Raw genomic sequence first — 14463 nt, forward strand, 5'->3', positions numbered from 1 at the left:
AGGCAAACTTCTTGTCTATGACCGTGGCTGAACCGCACTGCTTGCAGTTGCCGTCGACACCAGCGCCAGAGTTCACTCTAGTAAATTTCGTAGCAAACTCTATGATAAGCACCGTGGCCTCAAGCTTTCCAGCGTCTGACGACGTAGCCTATAGCGAACGGAGGTATCCGGTATTAGCCGTTACTATAGCAGACTGAGAGAGAGAGGAGAGAGAGAGAGAGAGAAAATTGTAAGTGAAAGGCAGGGAGGCTAACCAAGATTGAGTCCGGTTAGCTATCCTGCACTGGGGGAAGGGAAAAGGGGAGGCAAAGATTAAGAGAAGAAGGAGAAGTCCGCTGTGGATATCGCCGACGTGCGCCTAAGTGCACGCTTAACGTTTAATAATTAAAGGAAGCGTCATCATCGTCATCATCATCCTCATCATCATCAGGTAATATTTTATGTCCACTGCAGGACGAAGGCCTCTCCATGCGATCTCCAATTACACCTGTCTTGCGCTAACTGATTCCAACTTGCACCTGCGAATTTCCATAACTTCATCACCCCACCTAGTTTTCTGCCGTCCTCGACTGCGTTTCCTGTCTCTTAACGTTAGGCCTAACATTTTTCGTTCCATTGTTAACCTCCAAGTTCCTGCCCCTATATGTTAGCACCGGTAGAATGCAATGACTGTACACTTTTCTTCTCAATGACAGTGGCACAGAAAAGCGTACACTCATTGTACAATCAATTAAAATAGTTGCAATCAACTAATTAATACGAACTGAACAAATACTAGAGTTCTTTTGAGGAGGAAGCTTTACGAGGGTCATCCAGAAAATAAAGACAGTTTAGTTATAGAAAATGAAAAACACAATATTTATTAAGCCAGGGGGGGGCTGGATATTTACTTCAGCCAGGGTGCTGAAGAAACAGTCCCCTGGCAGCTACCAGGCGTTTCACAACGCTGCTTGTGTTGAGGACCGCCGTCAGTGGCGCTTCAGGCGTCCCACCTCGAAGGTGCATACGAGATGAGACCGGCGGTCCTCGTTAGCCAGCGCCCAGTGAAACATCGTGGCATCCTCGACAAACTGCACCGGTGCGGTCGGTCGAGGATGTCAATAGATGACGTTAGCGTGGCGTTTACTATCCGTTCCTCTAAGATCATTGCATACACACAGCAGCTCATCGGCGGTGAGAGTGCTTATATTAAGCGTCGGCACAACGCTCATGCTCAGCAGCGGAAGGCAAAACGCTATACCCTGTCTGCAATAAAAGCGACAGCAAGGTTATGCGTTTCGCTCATGGAGGAAGGAACAAAACTGAGAGGCCCTACTCACAAAAAGTGTGGATGAAGACGAGTGGTATTTTTCGATGTAGCGGCTATGTTATCGAAGCACAATGGTAGTTTTGATATATGGTGGTGTGGGCTCATGCGTGTGCGCTGCCCGTAGGTCTCGTACCGTGGTAAAGGCGTCATGTGTGTAGGTTTGCGTTAGCCTCTGTGTTTTATGCAGCCGTATTAGCTAGACCGTGCCATCCGTGTTGTTGTTGTGGCCAGGTGGGACTGGAACAAGTAAACAGCGTGAAATTATAGCCCGCATGCAACGCGGTACACCGCGTACCACGTCACGGACGAAGGACGATCTGGGAGTATTTTGGCCGTTTTCGGTGGATTCATGCTAACGTGCCATCACAAACTGAAACCACTGTGCTTCAGAATCTGTACGATAAACGCCTTGCAGGTGAGTGACAGCTGTGCAGTGTTCGTGCTTTTGACAGTGGACGATGCATTTATGCCACGCAAAACAGCCACGTGGAAGGATCGAAAACAGCGGCTGCTGTGAGTAACAATGGGACGAGCCCTGCTTACCGCAGGGATACAGTATCTGTGCGCCCGAGGGGCGCTGGAAGGTGAATGTGGGTGGATGTGGGTGGATGTGGTGCAAGAATGAACAAGGGTCGACAGAAGAACGCATGCCTGCTCGCACATCAACGGCTGATTGTCGCACGTAGCGGTACCTGTCAACACGAGTGCTGTGTGGCACCGCGCGGTGGCTATACCACATAACCTTGTTTCGTGAAGCTTCACTTACTATGACGAGAATAAACCTCAAGATGCAGTCAAATATTTAAACGCGTTTTTTTTTTCTGCTGGTGCGCTGTGGCTAGTCATATCTCCACGGTTCACGGCCGCCCGAAACTTGAGCAAAACGATGCCTCAAGCCATGACCGGCACACGTGCTTGTTCTAGTAAACTGCAGATGGGTAGCCGTAGGTCGATGTGTCTTGATGTGCGTAGTCTGCTGGCCGGTCACCGCCTGGGCATTGTTACAGTGCAGTGACAATGCGCAGGTTTATTTTTCAAAAGCCGGCAAATGCTGCGGGGACTGGCCTAATTTGTGGAGTTCATTATGAACTTCTTTCAAAGATTTGAGCATGATACTCAAACGACATGACTTCGGCAACGGTATCGCGGTGGTACATCGCGATTGCATCAGTTGGCTTTATCGCTACTGCGCACGCGCGTACGCGCAGCCCGGTGAGGTTGAACACCGGAGGCAAGAAATATATTTTTTTTCTGCAAGTGAATGTTTTTCCTTCCTCCGTGGTTGCGCTTAACTCCTCGGACGGTGCTTTACCTACGCTGTTGCGACATGTTGGCGCCACATGGAGGCCGCTAAGTACACGTCTTAATTTACCGTCCACAGGCTGCTCTGATGCGCAATCTCGCAAGGGTCCGAAAGCATGGAGACATCATAATCTGTAATAGAGCCGTGCGCATTGTACATACCACGTGATGCGTTTCAATGTAGAATTCTCCAACACTAGGAAAGCATCACTTACATGGATTGACTTCCAGAAATTTTTTTTGACCTTCGCACAATATATTTCGCACAGCGGGTGACCGATATCCTGCCTAAGACACTAAGAAACTAAAATGCGGTGCGTGAAAGGACGATGCAATGTACTCCGGCAGCGCATCCCGCAGGCGCACTTGCATGGCCGTACGTATAAAACCATCACTTTGATCACGCAAGAAAAAATATCGCGAAACAATCTGCTTGAGGAACAAGTGCGAAAGGCCAAGCCCGCCCTTCTTAAACGAATGAAACAGATTTATCCTGCCGGTCCGCTCCCAAGGGGATCTCCAGATAAAGATAGCGAAAACTCTGTGAATCTATTGCACGCGCATTCGCGACCATGCATAGCATTTGTAGCATATAAAAAAATTTTCGCCACTAGAAACACGTTGCAAACCGTTGCGCGCGCAAATATCGACAGGTCGCATCCACCCCATTTTGTTGTTTGTGTCTTAATGTGTTCCATTTGGTCTGTCCACTGTTCGGCATTTTCGTTAAAACACCCTAATGGGATGCCAAGATAGTTGGACGGAGAAGTGCTAAAGTTGATCCCCTCAAGCTGTTCTGGTCTGGAATCCCAATCCCCGTGCCAAAATTCTAGACACTTTTGCCAACTAATGGCTCTTCCAGTGAGTATACAGATAGCTCTTGCGTCACTGACCGCCTCTTTTATGCTCTTTTTATTTTCACGAAAAATCGCGATGTCATCTGCATAGGCCAAAACCTTTATTTCATGCGATAAAAACTGATATCCGGTTATTTTTTTATTGTTCAACACTCTTAAACAAAATGGCTCTAAATAAATAGCAAACAATAAGGCTGAGGCGGGGCATCCTTGACGGACACTAGAACGTACGGATATATATCTTCTCTGAGTTTCTTGTTAATTACAAGTCTAGCCTAACAATTATCATGTCATTTTCACACCGTCGCTTATTACAGCGCCTACATTGACGTAAGCCAGCCCTGCAAAAAGTATGCTGCGACACACCCTGTCAAATGCTTTTTCCAAGTCTAATTGAATCATGGCTATACGGCCACCTGACGCTTCACAGCACTCTAAAACTGTTCTTGTAGTATGAATATTGTTAAAGATCCTTCTTCCACTTATTCCGCACGTTTGGTGTGCACCAACAATACTGGTAATTACTGTTTGAAGTCTTGTTGCAATGACCTTCATATACACTTTATAGTCCACATTTGTCAGACTTATGGGCCTGTAATTTTCCACCGACTGCAATCTCTCAGGGTCTTCAGTTTTCGGTATAAGTATATTATGGCTTTTCTTAAAAGATATGGGCATTTGTTTAACGTCATAGGCCTCCGTTATAATACGGTGAAGCATTTCTGACATTTATGCCTTGAAAAACTTATAAAAGGCGGCCCCGATGCCATCTGGTCCAGGTGTCTTGCCGTTACTAAGGTCATCAATCGCTTGCTGAATTTCCTTTATTGCTATGGGTCTTTCAAGATCCATTTTAATTTCCTCATACACTTTGGGCATAAGTGCCAGAAACTCTTTTACAAACGGATATTGCACTTCAACTTCGCTGCCCAACAAGCTTCGATACCGTTCAAGAAAAGCCATTTCGATAACCTTCTGGTCTGACGAAACCATGCCGTGATATCGTATTTATTTAATCTCATTTCTTGTGGCATGCCTCTTTTCTTCAGCGAGCGCGCGCTTAGTGGGGGCTTCGCCCACCAAGAACCGTTCCGCTGCGCGCCCTTACCACGGCGCCTTTATATCTTTCCTGCACAATGCATTCCATCTGTCTTTTCACTTCTTTAATTTATTTTCTAAACAATCCGGGTATCGTGCTATCTGCATTGAAATCAAGTGTGACTTGTAGCTCGTTTTCTTTTTGTCTTTCTTTGTACCGTATGACGCTTGACCTCTCAATTGCACACATTTTAACTTCACTTTTAAAATTCTCCCACACCACGCTAAAATTTGTATCAATAAGCAGAGCCTCTTTACACTTTTCACCCACAAGTTTAACAAGCGTTTCGTCTTTCAAAAGGTTTTCATTTAATTTCCATAGATCCCAATAAATGCACTTGTTTTTCTTTTATTTCCTATTTGAAACATTACAAGACTATGGTGCCTGAAGCTAACGTGTTTAACTATGTAGTTGCTACACAATGCCAAAATACTACCGGAAATGTACGCACGGTCTAATCTAGCATGGCTTTGAAGCTGAAAGTGTGTAAACTGCACATGATTCCCGCGAAGTACATCGCCAACGTCTACAAGGTCACAGTTTTCTGTTAAAGCACGAAGCTGTAGCGCACTTTTATCACGAACGGGATTGTTATTAACCGTGTCTTCGGGCATGCAAACGCAGTTAAAGTCACCTAATAACACTACAATTCTATCACACTTTAAGAAAGTACCTACGTAATCAAAAAAGCATTTTCTAGTCGGAGCAGGTATTAGGTGCGTATACGCAAATAATTCGCCATTTTTTACCATGCAAAGAAATATCACAAAGTGCTAATCTGCCGTCTTGTGAAGTTATGACACTTTCTTCAATAATACCAACGGACCTTTTTAAAAAGATAACCCATCCCCCAGACTTTCCAACGGCATGGCACACGCAGACATTAAAGTTTGCTTTACAATTATCAGCCATGCGGTCAACCTGCTCCTCGCTCTCAATTTTTTATTCTTGTCACGCTAAGATGTCAACGTCATTTTCAATTAAAAGCCGCTTTAATTGGACTTGACGCTTTCTTGCCGTCAACCCTCTTGCGTTAAGCGTACCTATCCGAAACGCTGACGCTGATCTATAAAACATTGAAACCGATGGGTCAAGCCAACCGTACTGCGATTGATTCATAATTCCCGGACTCAGACTTACAGTCTCTCGCCGGCCTACAAGAAGTGGCCTCGCTGTTTGAGGCGAGGTCGAAGCGTCTTCCTTAGCGGCACACGTCGGCGACACTCAGCGCTGTTTGTCCGTCCGTGGTGCAGCCCCTAAGTCGTATTCCGGACAGCAGCCCCGCTAACGCGGAGGCACTGTCGGTTCCGCTCTTTTGTCTGGCGGCACTTTAAGGGGACTTCTTCTGACGACTGCCGTCTTTGGGAGTGGCTCACCAGCACAGGCTTCGTCGCTGTTGCCAACGTCTGCAGTCCCTTCACGCGGCCTCTTCGAGACCGCAGAAGTGCCGCTTTTCCCTGCGTCTTTGTCATCTTCTTCCTTGTTAGGCTCGACCTCATAGGTCTCCATCACGGTCGCAGGAGCACTTGTGTTACCAAAGGCTTTTTCGTCTTCTGTTGCTTCTTGTAGGTCATTGACCTTACCATCCTCACTGCCGTTCGTTCCTCCAGCGTTTTCAAACGACGGTTCCGCTAATGGCTGGCTGCCAGAACTTGATGGAACCCCGCCCCCACTGGTGGTTTCCTCCGCGTCGGCCTGGTCCATGAGGTGCTCGTTCACGGTGTCACTTCTACCAGCGCCTGTTACGTTGGCGTAGCTACGCGCGCACTGGGTCTCGTCGTGGCCGTAACGACGACAGAGCCCGCAGCGTGGAACTCGTCACTCGCGCCGTATGTGACCGGTGCCATGGCACCGGACGCAGAGCGGCGGTCTGCCTGGCACGTGCACAAGAGCATGGTCTTCACCGTCGCGTCGTTGATGTGGCAGATCTTCCACGGTATAGCCAGCCTTCAAGCGAAGTGACACTAGACGCGTGTGCGAACCTTTGTCATTGCAGCCTGCCACACGCCACTTCTCCCTCGATATCTCGCTAATGGTGCCGTAAAGCGCCAGGGTGGTTCTCACATCTTCGTCCGGGATGGTGTGCAGAAGCCAGCACAGCTTCATCCTGATGTCTTGGTTGCAAGAGTCTATGACAACACACCGATGTTCCTTAACGCTGAAGGCTGGAGCTGACAAAATGTTCTGCTTGGCTTTTCCGTCCTTAATTAATAATTATGGGGTTTTACGTGCCAAAACCATGATCTAATTATGAGGCACGCCGTAGTGGGGGACTCCGGATATTTCGACCACCTGGGGTTCTTTAACGTGCACCTAAATGTATAGGTACTCGGGTGTTCTCGCATTTAGCCCCCATCGAAATGCGGCCGCCGTGGCCGGGATTTGATCCCGCGACCTCGTGCTCGGCAGCCCAACACAATAGCCACTGAGCAACCACGGCGGGTTTTCCGTCCTTGAATGTTATCGCCCAGACATGGTTCATTTGGTAGGCTCCGAGGGCCACAACTTCCGGCATGAGCTGCAGACGGCCTAAAGCATCTCGGAAGTGCTCGACTCGGTAGGGCCTTGCTTTTACATCAGCGTGCAAAAAAACTGTAGTCGTTATGGTCGTACCTGAAGGCAACTGCGGTAAAATAATCTGATATTCCTGCGTTGTATCACTCAACCTGTTTCCGCGACCCTGCTGGGCCGCTGTAACCGCCCCTGAGAAGCAAGACTTTCCGCGTCCGCACCGAACGGTAGCCGGAAGTAGAATCTCCCGCGCCGGGTGAGTCGTTGAAGCTTCAAAAACGTTGTCTGTTAACTATAAAATGTAGCACAGACGCGATCACTGCGTCCTAGCTCGCGATCGCGTTACGGGGCTCACCGTTGAGTCATCGGCGCATGTCGGTTCACGCGCAGTGGTATAGCCGCCGCTCAGTGGAGACTGCGTCGATCGCTGTTTCGATGGTCTGCAATACGCCGCATATTATACCGATCCACTTCATGTTCCACTCTTATATTCTTATCATTAGTCGCGTTGAGTGACCGATTCTAGCGACAGCGGTGGGGCGACGGGGTGAGTGTCGATGAGGAAGCGTGCAAAGCTTTAAAAAAGAAACAAGAAAAGGGATCTTTACAAAATACAGCCGCATTTATTTTGTAACGATCCATTTCTGAGGACTTCGTGTGCCGCTGGAATCTGCAGCTTTGACCGAAATTGGGTTTTTTACCGAACCGCAGAGTAAGCAGAGCTGCTGGGGCAGGGAGTAATAAAAAGAAAAAAAAAAAAAGATACGCTTCGGAGAGGAGGACTAAACCGTTGTCACCTTGTCGAACAAGTCAGCGAACATGCGTTGTGAGCGGCTGTGCCGAACAAAGGCAGCGAAAGTCTTAGGGTATACACATAATCTCATTACGCATCGCGCATGACAATCTCGTTGCATCACCATGATCACTGAAAAGATCACCGACATCTTGAGAGAAACTCCGAGGTATCGCTTTCAGTGGTATTGTATCACTTTATAAAACAAACATGTTGGTGCTGTTTGCGCACAGGACGTTATTGAGGAGCAAGGCTCCGGCACATGAATTGCGGAACAACGACGCAGTCAACACAACACAGGTTTCTCACTTTCTCGGAACGGTGAAAAAGCAAAAAATATGAAGAGGTGCCAGGTGCCCTGCCCTACGTTTGTTTTTGTAGCTTATACTTCCTCTTACTTACTTTCTTTCTCTCTTAATTTTTTTTTGGTACTAGCAGGTTTGTGGTCAATAAATTTCGAGAGCACATGTCAAAATGGTAAGTCTGATAAAGTGAGATAAAATCTGATCGGAATGCCTGGCAATGTTCCAAGTGCATTGTGTGCGTGCTTCGTATGTATGCGCACACGAGCGCCTGTTTTTCATGCGTGCGTGCTGTGTACACGCGCGTGCTCACGCGCGTTTATATGCTTCTAGCGTGAGTTGGCGTGCGCGTGCTTGTACGCGGTTTCGCCAGCAGCGCAAGGTAACGAGCGAACTTCCGCACGGTGCAAGAATGCTCTCGAAGGGCCAATTCTCGCGGGTATTCTCGTCGATGCTCATTTTGCCACGTAAAAGCGATACGGAGAGCAAAGTCGATGGAAAAAGCCCACACGGAATGGCGAGCCCAAGCGCGTGCTGCGACAGTTGGCGCACCTGTGTTTGACTTTCGCACGCATGGATGGAAAACATGATCAAAAAAGACCGCTCAACAAAAACGCCATGCAAGAACGCCCAATGAAAAAAAAAATTGCAGGAAAAATATAGACATTTGTCTGAACTAACGCTGCAGAGAGAAGGGGCTGCCAGGCGCTCGTATTTTACTTCTACCTTGAGAAAGAAAAAGGCAGAAATGTGGCATTGTACTGGCGCATAATTTACACCCGGCCCTCGGGAAGAGTTTGAGTGTGCAGTGTGGTGCCATTTTCTCCTCTCCCGTGGCACGTGCCGCCTTCTGCGCAGTTACCTGTACAGGGCCTCGTCCACAGCTGCGGTCATGTCTGAGCTTCTCCCCACTTGAGCCGACGAGTGCGTACGCTGCTTCTTTCTTCTCCGACGTGCGTATGGTGGAACACTCTGACGTTGCTCCGGTTCGTCGGCGTTATAGCGAGCGCATATACGCGGCCGCTTTGTTTATACCGAGGTACTACAACGGCGCTGTCAACCGCGGTGCTTCATTCGGAGTCCAGTGCGCGTTGTCTGCGTTCTTTGAAGTGCCGGGCCCGGAGCCTTGATGGGGCAACAAAGAAGGCGGGGGATGCCAAGGATCGGAATAGAGTGGCTAGAGAGAGGGGGGGTCTAAGGCATGCACAGGGGAGAGGCATGGAAACGGCGGAGAGGGACGGGGAGGAGAGAGAGAGAGAGAGCACGCGGTCGGTACGTTTCACAAGGTTGTCGCCTTTCTTCGGCGACGACTGCACGGCGGAGCGGACGGGTTGTGGCACGCCGGCACCCTTGGTTCTCGCTGCCACTTGAATCGAGCGTCACCTCGGGCACGAGTGCCTTTTTTCCTCCCCGACGTTTGTGAATGCCGACTGGTGAAGAGAGCAGCCTTGCCGGCTCGAGCCCAGTCGTGCGCTACGACTTCTTTCAGTTCATAAGCGATACATTGTTGTTTGTTCCTAGTAACATACAACTGTGAACGTATCAGCACTGTACATGTATGTCTCGATCTCACTGACCTAATTTCTAGTTTCAACATACTATATATGCACACAGGGGAAACGCGGGGAATGCGGGAGATGGAAATTTAAGACGGCGAGCAACGCGAGAACTAGGTGAAAGCAGGGGCCAACGTTTCGACAAGTGGACTAGTATTTTCAAGGCACTTGCCTTGAAGGCACTCGCAAGTGCAAGGCACTTGCCCTGAAAAAGTAAAGTCCACTTGTTGAAACGTTGGCTCCATGCTTTCACCTTGCTCTCGTGTTGCTCATTATATATGTATACATCTCTCAAAGGCGACAGCGAAATTTATTCGTTGAGACAGTTTGCTGTTTCTCGGTTGCTCTTGCAGTATCGTAGATACTTTCCATTCTTCCAGCTCTCTGTATGGACGTTCGCACGACGTGCTAAAACAACTATAACATAAGATACATATACGAAAAGATTAACTAAGCTCTGGGGTATTACGTGCCAAACCACGGTCTGATTATAAGCCACGCCGTAGTGAGGTGCTGCGGATTAATTTAGACCTCATGGGGTTCTTTAACGTGCACCTAATGCACGGCCCACTAACGTTTTTGCAGTCCGCCTCAACAGTAATGCGGCCGCCACAGTCGAACCCGCGACCTCGAGCTCAGCAGGGCAACGTCATAGCTACTGGGCGACCAGGGCGGGTAAAATACACATGCTTTGCACAAAATAAGTAAAGACGTAGATTAAAGGAAACCCTTCGCTGAGGTCATCGCCTTTGTTGAGTGACGTAGCGTTTTTTCGGGCAGCTCATAAGGATTCCCTCGAGCGGCTGTCTGCAGTTTGTTTCTATATTGCTGTTTGTTTCTATGTTCTGTCATATTTCATATAAATTCGAGCTGCGTGCTTTCGTGCAACATATGTAAACTTGATTTGGTATACATATTTTACGTATTTTTTATTTGTCGTTATTGAATATTTTCTTTCATATCCTAGGATGAGGCGTGGGCCTATAGGGACGCCGCCCACCTCGGACGATTTCACCGTCAGCTCATTTCTATAAATAAAGTTTATTCCTCCTCCTCCTCTTTCATACTTATGTTTTATTGCTTTTTAAAATGTTTTTACGCTCGTATTTTCATCATGTAAACACTCATTTGCTGTCTGCAGTAATAATAGTTTTTTATTTTTCCTATATGTAAGTATTAACAGGAGGTCCCGTCTTACTGTCTTTGACTATGAGACCCCCTTCTGTATATATTTCTTACCTAAATGTACTTATTTGCAATAAGAATTGATTCTGATTTTGACTACAATTAACTTAGTCATTTGAGAACAGGCTCACATAAGCCACAGATTATCAAAGTGGTATTTATGCATCGTGTAATGTTTTGGCTACCCGGACCTACTTGCGAATTGTTGGAACTGCGACTGAAAACGGATCTATCAACACTTCTCGTTTGTTTTTCACATACTATTATGCATTTTTATTCGAAACATCGCGACCAACTCACGCGTCAGGTTAGGATAGCCCGCATGCACGAACGGTGTAAAACTCGGAATGGATGAGCAAGCCGAGTACAGTAATTTCAGAGCAACCGGAAACATATGTCTCGAACGATGACGCACGCAAGTTCAGGGCCATCGGACACGTGGCGGCATGGCGCGTGCTTTTGAGCAGTGCCTCCGATGCAACAGACTGTTCGTTGCTTTTCATAGAAATGCGGCAGCTTTTTGTTTGTTCACTTCGTCAGGCTTGCATGCTTCCTTACTTTTGGAAAATTTGTCAAAGTCGGCTTGAAGCAAACAAGTGTTTACTAATGCATTTGTTCATAGATTATGTTGTATATTAATTGTTTTTTTATTTTTTGATTATTGTATCTTATATTATTTGAATCATTCATTTTCAGTGTTATAACTGCTTGCACTTTTATGCTATTGCAGGAGTGAATATGCCTTTTTTTCCCCTCTGTATATATACGTCTTCTGACGTATAAGAAAAAGTCCCTCTGACGGACTTATTGTATGGCCCTCTTTTTTTTTTTGTAAAATAGTACTTCTGGTAAACAATTTTTGTCTGACAACTTGACCCAGTGGGCCCAGTTGTCTAATAGCTTGGGCCACAAGGTATGGACTCGTGGTTATGACGTCGTCCCGGTTTGTTGCATCGCCGTCAGTCCAGCTTTGTCGTCCCACTCTCTCCATGCCGTCGTCATCATGTCTTCACACAGTCCTCGTCACGCAGTCACATTTTCGTTTTATCATCGTCATCGTATCGTCCTCATACAGTCGTCGTCATCTCATTGCCCCCATGTCGTCGTGGTCGCGTTGTCGTCGCTATACCATCGTCATCATTTAAAGATCGACCTCTCATTGTCGTCGTGCCGTAGTCGTTACACGCCTTTGTCGTTCCATCGATATCACTTCCTTCTTTGCCATTGCATCATTCCTGCGTCGGAGTCATACAGTGGTCGTCATGCCTCCGTGCCGATGGGCGACCTTGGCAAGCGAGCGCCATAGCGAAGAGGAACGATATCGGAGTATGGGGCATACAGGCCGAAGCAACGGAAGTCTCAGATTTACCACTGCACGTGTTAAATAAACGTGAATTCAGGAATACGGTCTTCTTTGCTCGATTGATGTTCGCATACCGCCGGCAGTCGTCGCGAGACGAGTTCCACCGCAATTTTTCATTTAAACATTTGTATTGTAAGCGCTCTTTATATATATACAGGGTGTCCCAGCTATCGCGCAGCACGATTTGAAAATAATAGCAACGGCGTTACGCGAAGCAAACCTAGTGCGTATTGTTTCCAGTACAGTGTAGTAGCCGCCAGTAATTTTTTCGTTACTGATATTTAACAAATTAATTGTAATTAATTATCTTACTCGAGAAGTGCTGTCCTAATTATCGAAGTGTCAGTGAGGCGTTTGTGAGCAACCACGTGGGGCATCTAACTACGGTATTTTCAGCGCCGTACTAATTGCGTACTCATTTTTTCCAAGTGATAAAGAAACCCCGCGAAATATAAAAATACCACGTGACGACACTCCAACCCGCATAATAAAGCAGCGCCCTCGAACAAGCTCCCTCTGAGTTAGCCAGAATGAAATAAACGAAAGAAAGAAGAAATCGTGACCGAGTTTGTGCTTTACCCCGACCGAAGGAGCACATCGCGTTTGGTGCTAGTTGGAAACGAGCTGCGATAGCTGTTGTCTTAGCGTAGATAGTGTGCATGAGTCGATTTTTTTTTTCTGCGCAGAACCTGTCACCGCAGAAGCTGATTGATGAAATCCGCGCAAAGGTTTAAAGGTGTGTTTTGTATCGCCCGAGTCGCCATGTCTTATTTTAATGAGCAGAAGGCGAACATGATGCTTGCTTTGGGAGCTGCAAATGGCAACACAAGAAAGGCCGCAAATATTTATCGGTCATGGAAGTGTGGCGGTAGACTCAACGCATCAACAATCATCAGAAATTATGAAAACCTGCGAGAAACCGGCAGCTTCAAAAAACAGCGGCAGAGGACTTCATCTTTGAGTCCTAACATACGCGCGGATGTTCTAACCACATAAAGCCAACAGACAACGAAGGCAAGGAAAGCATCGGGGAAATTAAGTGTAGCTGAAATTGGAATGTAGAAAATAATGAAGAAAGGGGAAATGAATGTGGACGAAAAGATAACTTGTCGCCGGCGGGAGCCGAACCCGCAACCTCCGCATTACGCGTGCGTTGCACTACCAATTGTGCTACAGCGACGGCCATCAATTCGTCCACTAACTTGGGTATTTATGTTTACTAGATCTAGCCCTAGGAGTGTTAGCCAGCGCCACTCAGAACCATGGTGGGCGGATGTGGAACATCTAAGTTATCTTTTCGTCCACTTTCATTTCCCTTTTCTTCATTATTTTCTACATTCCAATTTCAACTACACTTAATTTCCCCGATGCTTTCCTTGCCTTCGTTGTCTGTTGGCTTTATGTGGTTATGACTAATAAAATCGAGCCCCTCGGTTCCCATTCTTCTTGCGCGGATGTTCTGGCATTTATGGCCTCAAACCCTCAAGCTAGCGTGCGAGACGGGGCCGCCCAGGTACCAATTTCCAAGTCGTCAGTTTGGAGGATTTTAAATGACTCGGCCATTCGGCCTTTCGCCCGCACCACATTAACCTGTACCAATGCTTGGAAGCGAAGGACTTGCAGATTCGTCTAGATTTTTCGAATTGGATCCTCACAAAATTCGATGAATCACCGAACTTTCTTAGCAACGTCATCTGGACAGATGAAGCCAATTTTTGCAGAAATGGCCAGGTAAATCTGCATAACGCACACTATTGGAGTGACTACTATCCACACTGGGTAAAGCGCACTCGGCACCAATGTGTTCAATGTGTTGTGTAGAGTTTACGACGGTGGTATAATTGGTCCCATATTCTTCCATCAGACACTGACAGGACAGCGTTACGTGAACTAAATCCTTGAAGGGACGGTGGATGGGTTTTGCAGCGAAGTCCCGCTGTCACGTCTTCCACTTCTGTGGTATCAGCAAGATGGCGCGCCATCACACAGCAGCAGCTGAGCACGAAACTGGCTGAATGCGACTTTTCACCCACAATGGATTGGAAGGCCCGGGCCTGTCCATTGGCTGGCTAGGTCACCTGATCTCTTTTCACTCGATTTCTTTCTGTGGGGCTACGTAAACGATCGTGTTTACGTGACCGAGACGAAGACGTCAGATGAGCTCAAGGCAAGAATAACGGATGTCT

At 47.3% G+C, this 14463-nt stretch overlaps 1 protein-coding gene across 1 annotated transcript in view; it reads right to left on the reverse strand.

Annotated features, from left to right (window-relative positions):
• Window positions 1-1505: 1505 nt before the first annotated feature.
• The window catches only part of LOC119456616 (uncharacterized), a 30397-nt gene continuing 17439 nt past the window's right edge, over window positions 1506-14463 (reverse strand). The window contains exons 2-3 of the mRNA XM_049668985.1: window positions 5944-6262; window positions 1506-1546 (exon numbers count right to left, since the gene is read on the reverse strand). Of these exons, the coding sequence (XP_049524942.1) occupies window positions 1506-1546; window positions 5944-6262 (360 nt within the window). The remainder of the gene's footprint in view (window positions 1547-5943; window positions 6263-14463) is intronic.

This window comes from Dermacentor silvarum, chromosome 6, assembly GCF_013339745.2.
Source record: "Dermacentor silvarum isolate Dsil-2018 chromosome 6, BIME_Dsil_1.4, whole genome shotgun sequence".
NCBI classification, from domain to species: domain Eukaryota; kingdom Metazoa; phylum Arthropoda; class Arachnida; order Ixodida; family Ixodidae; genus Dermacentor; species Dermacentor silvarum.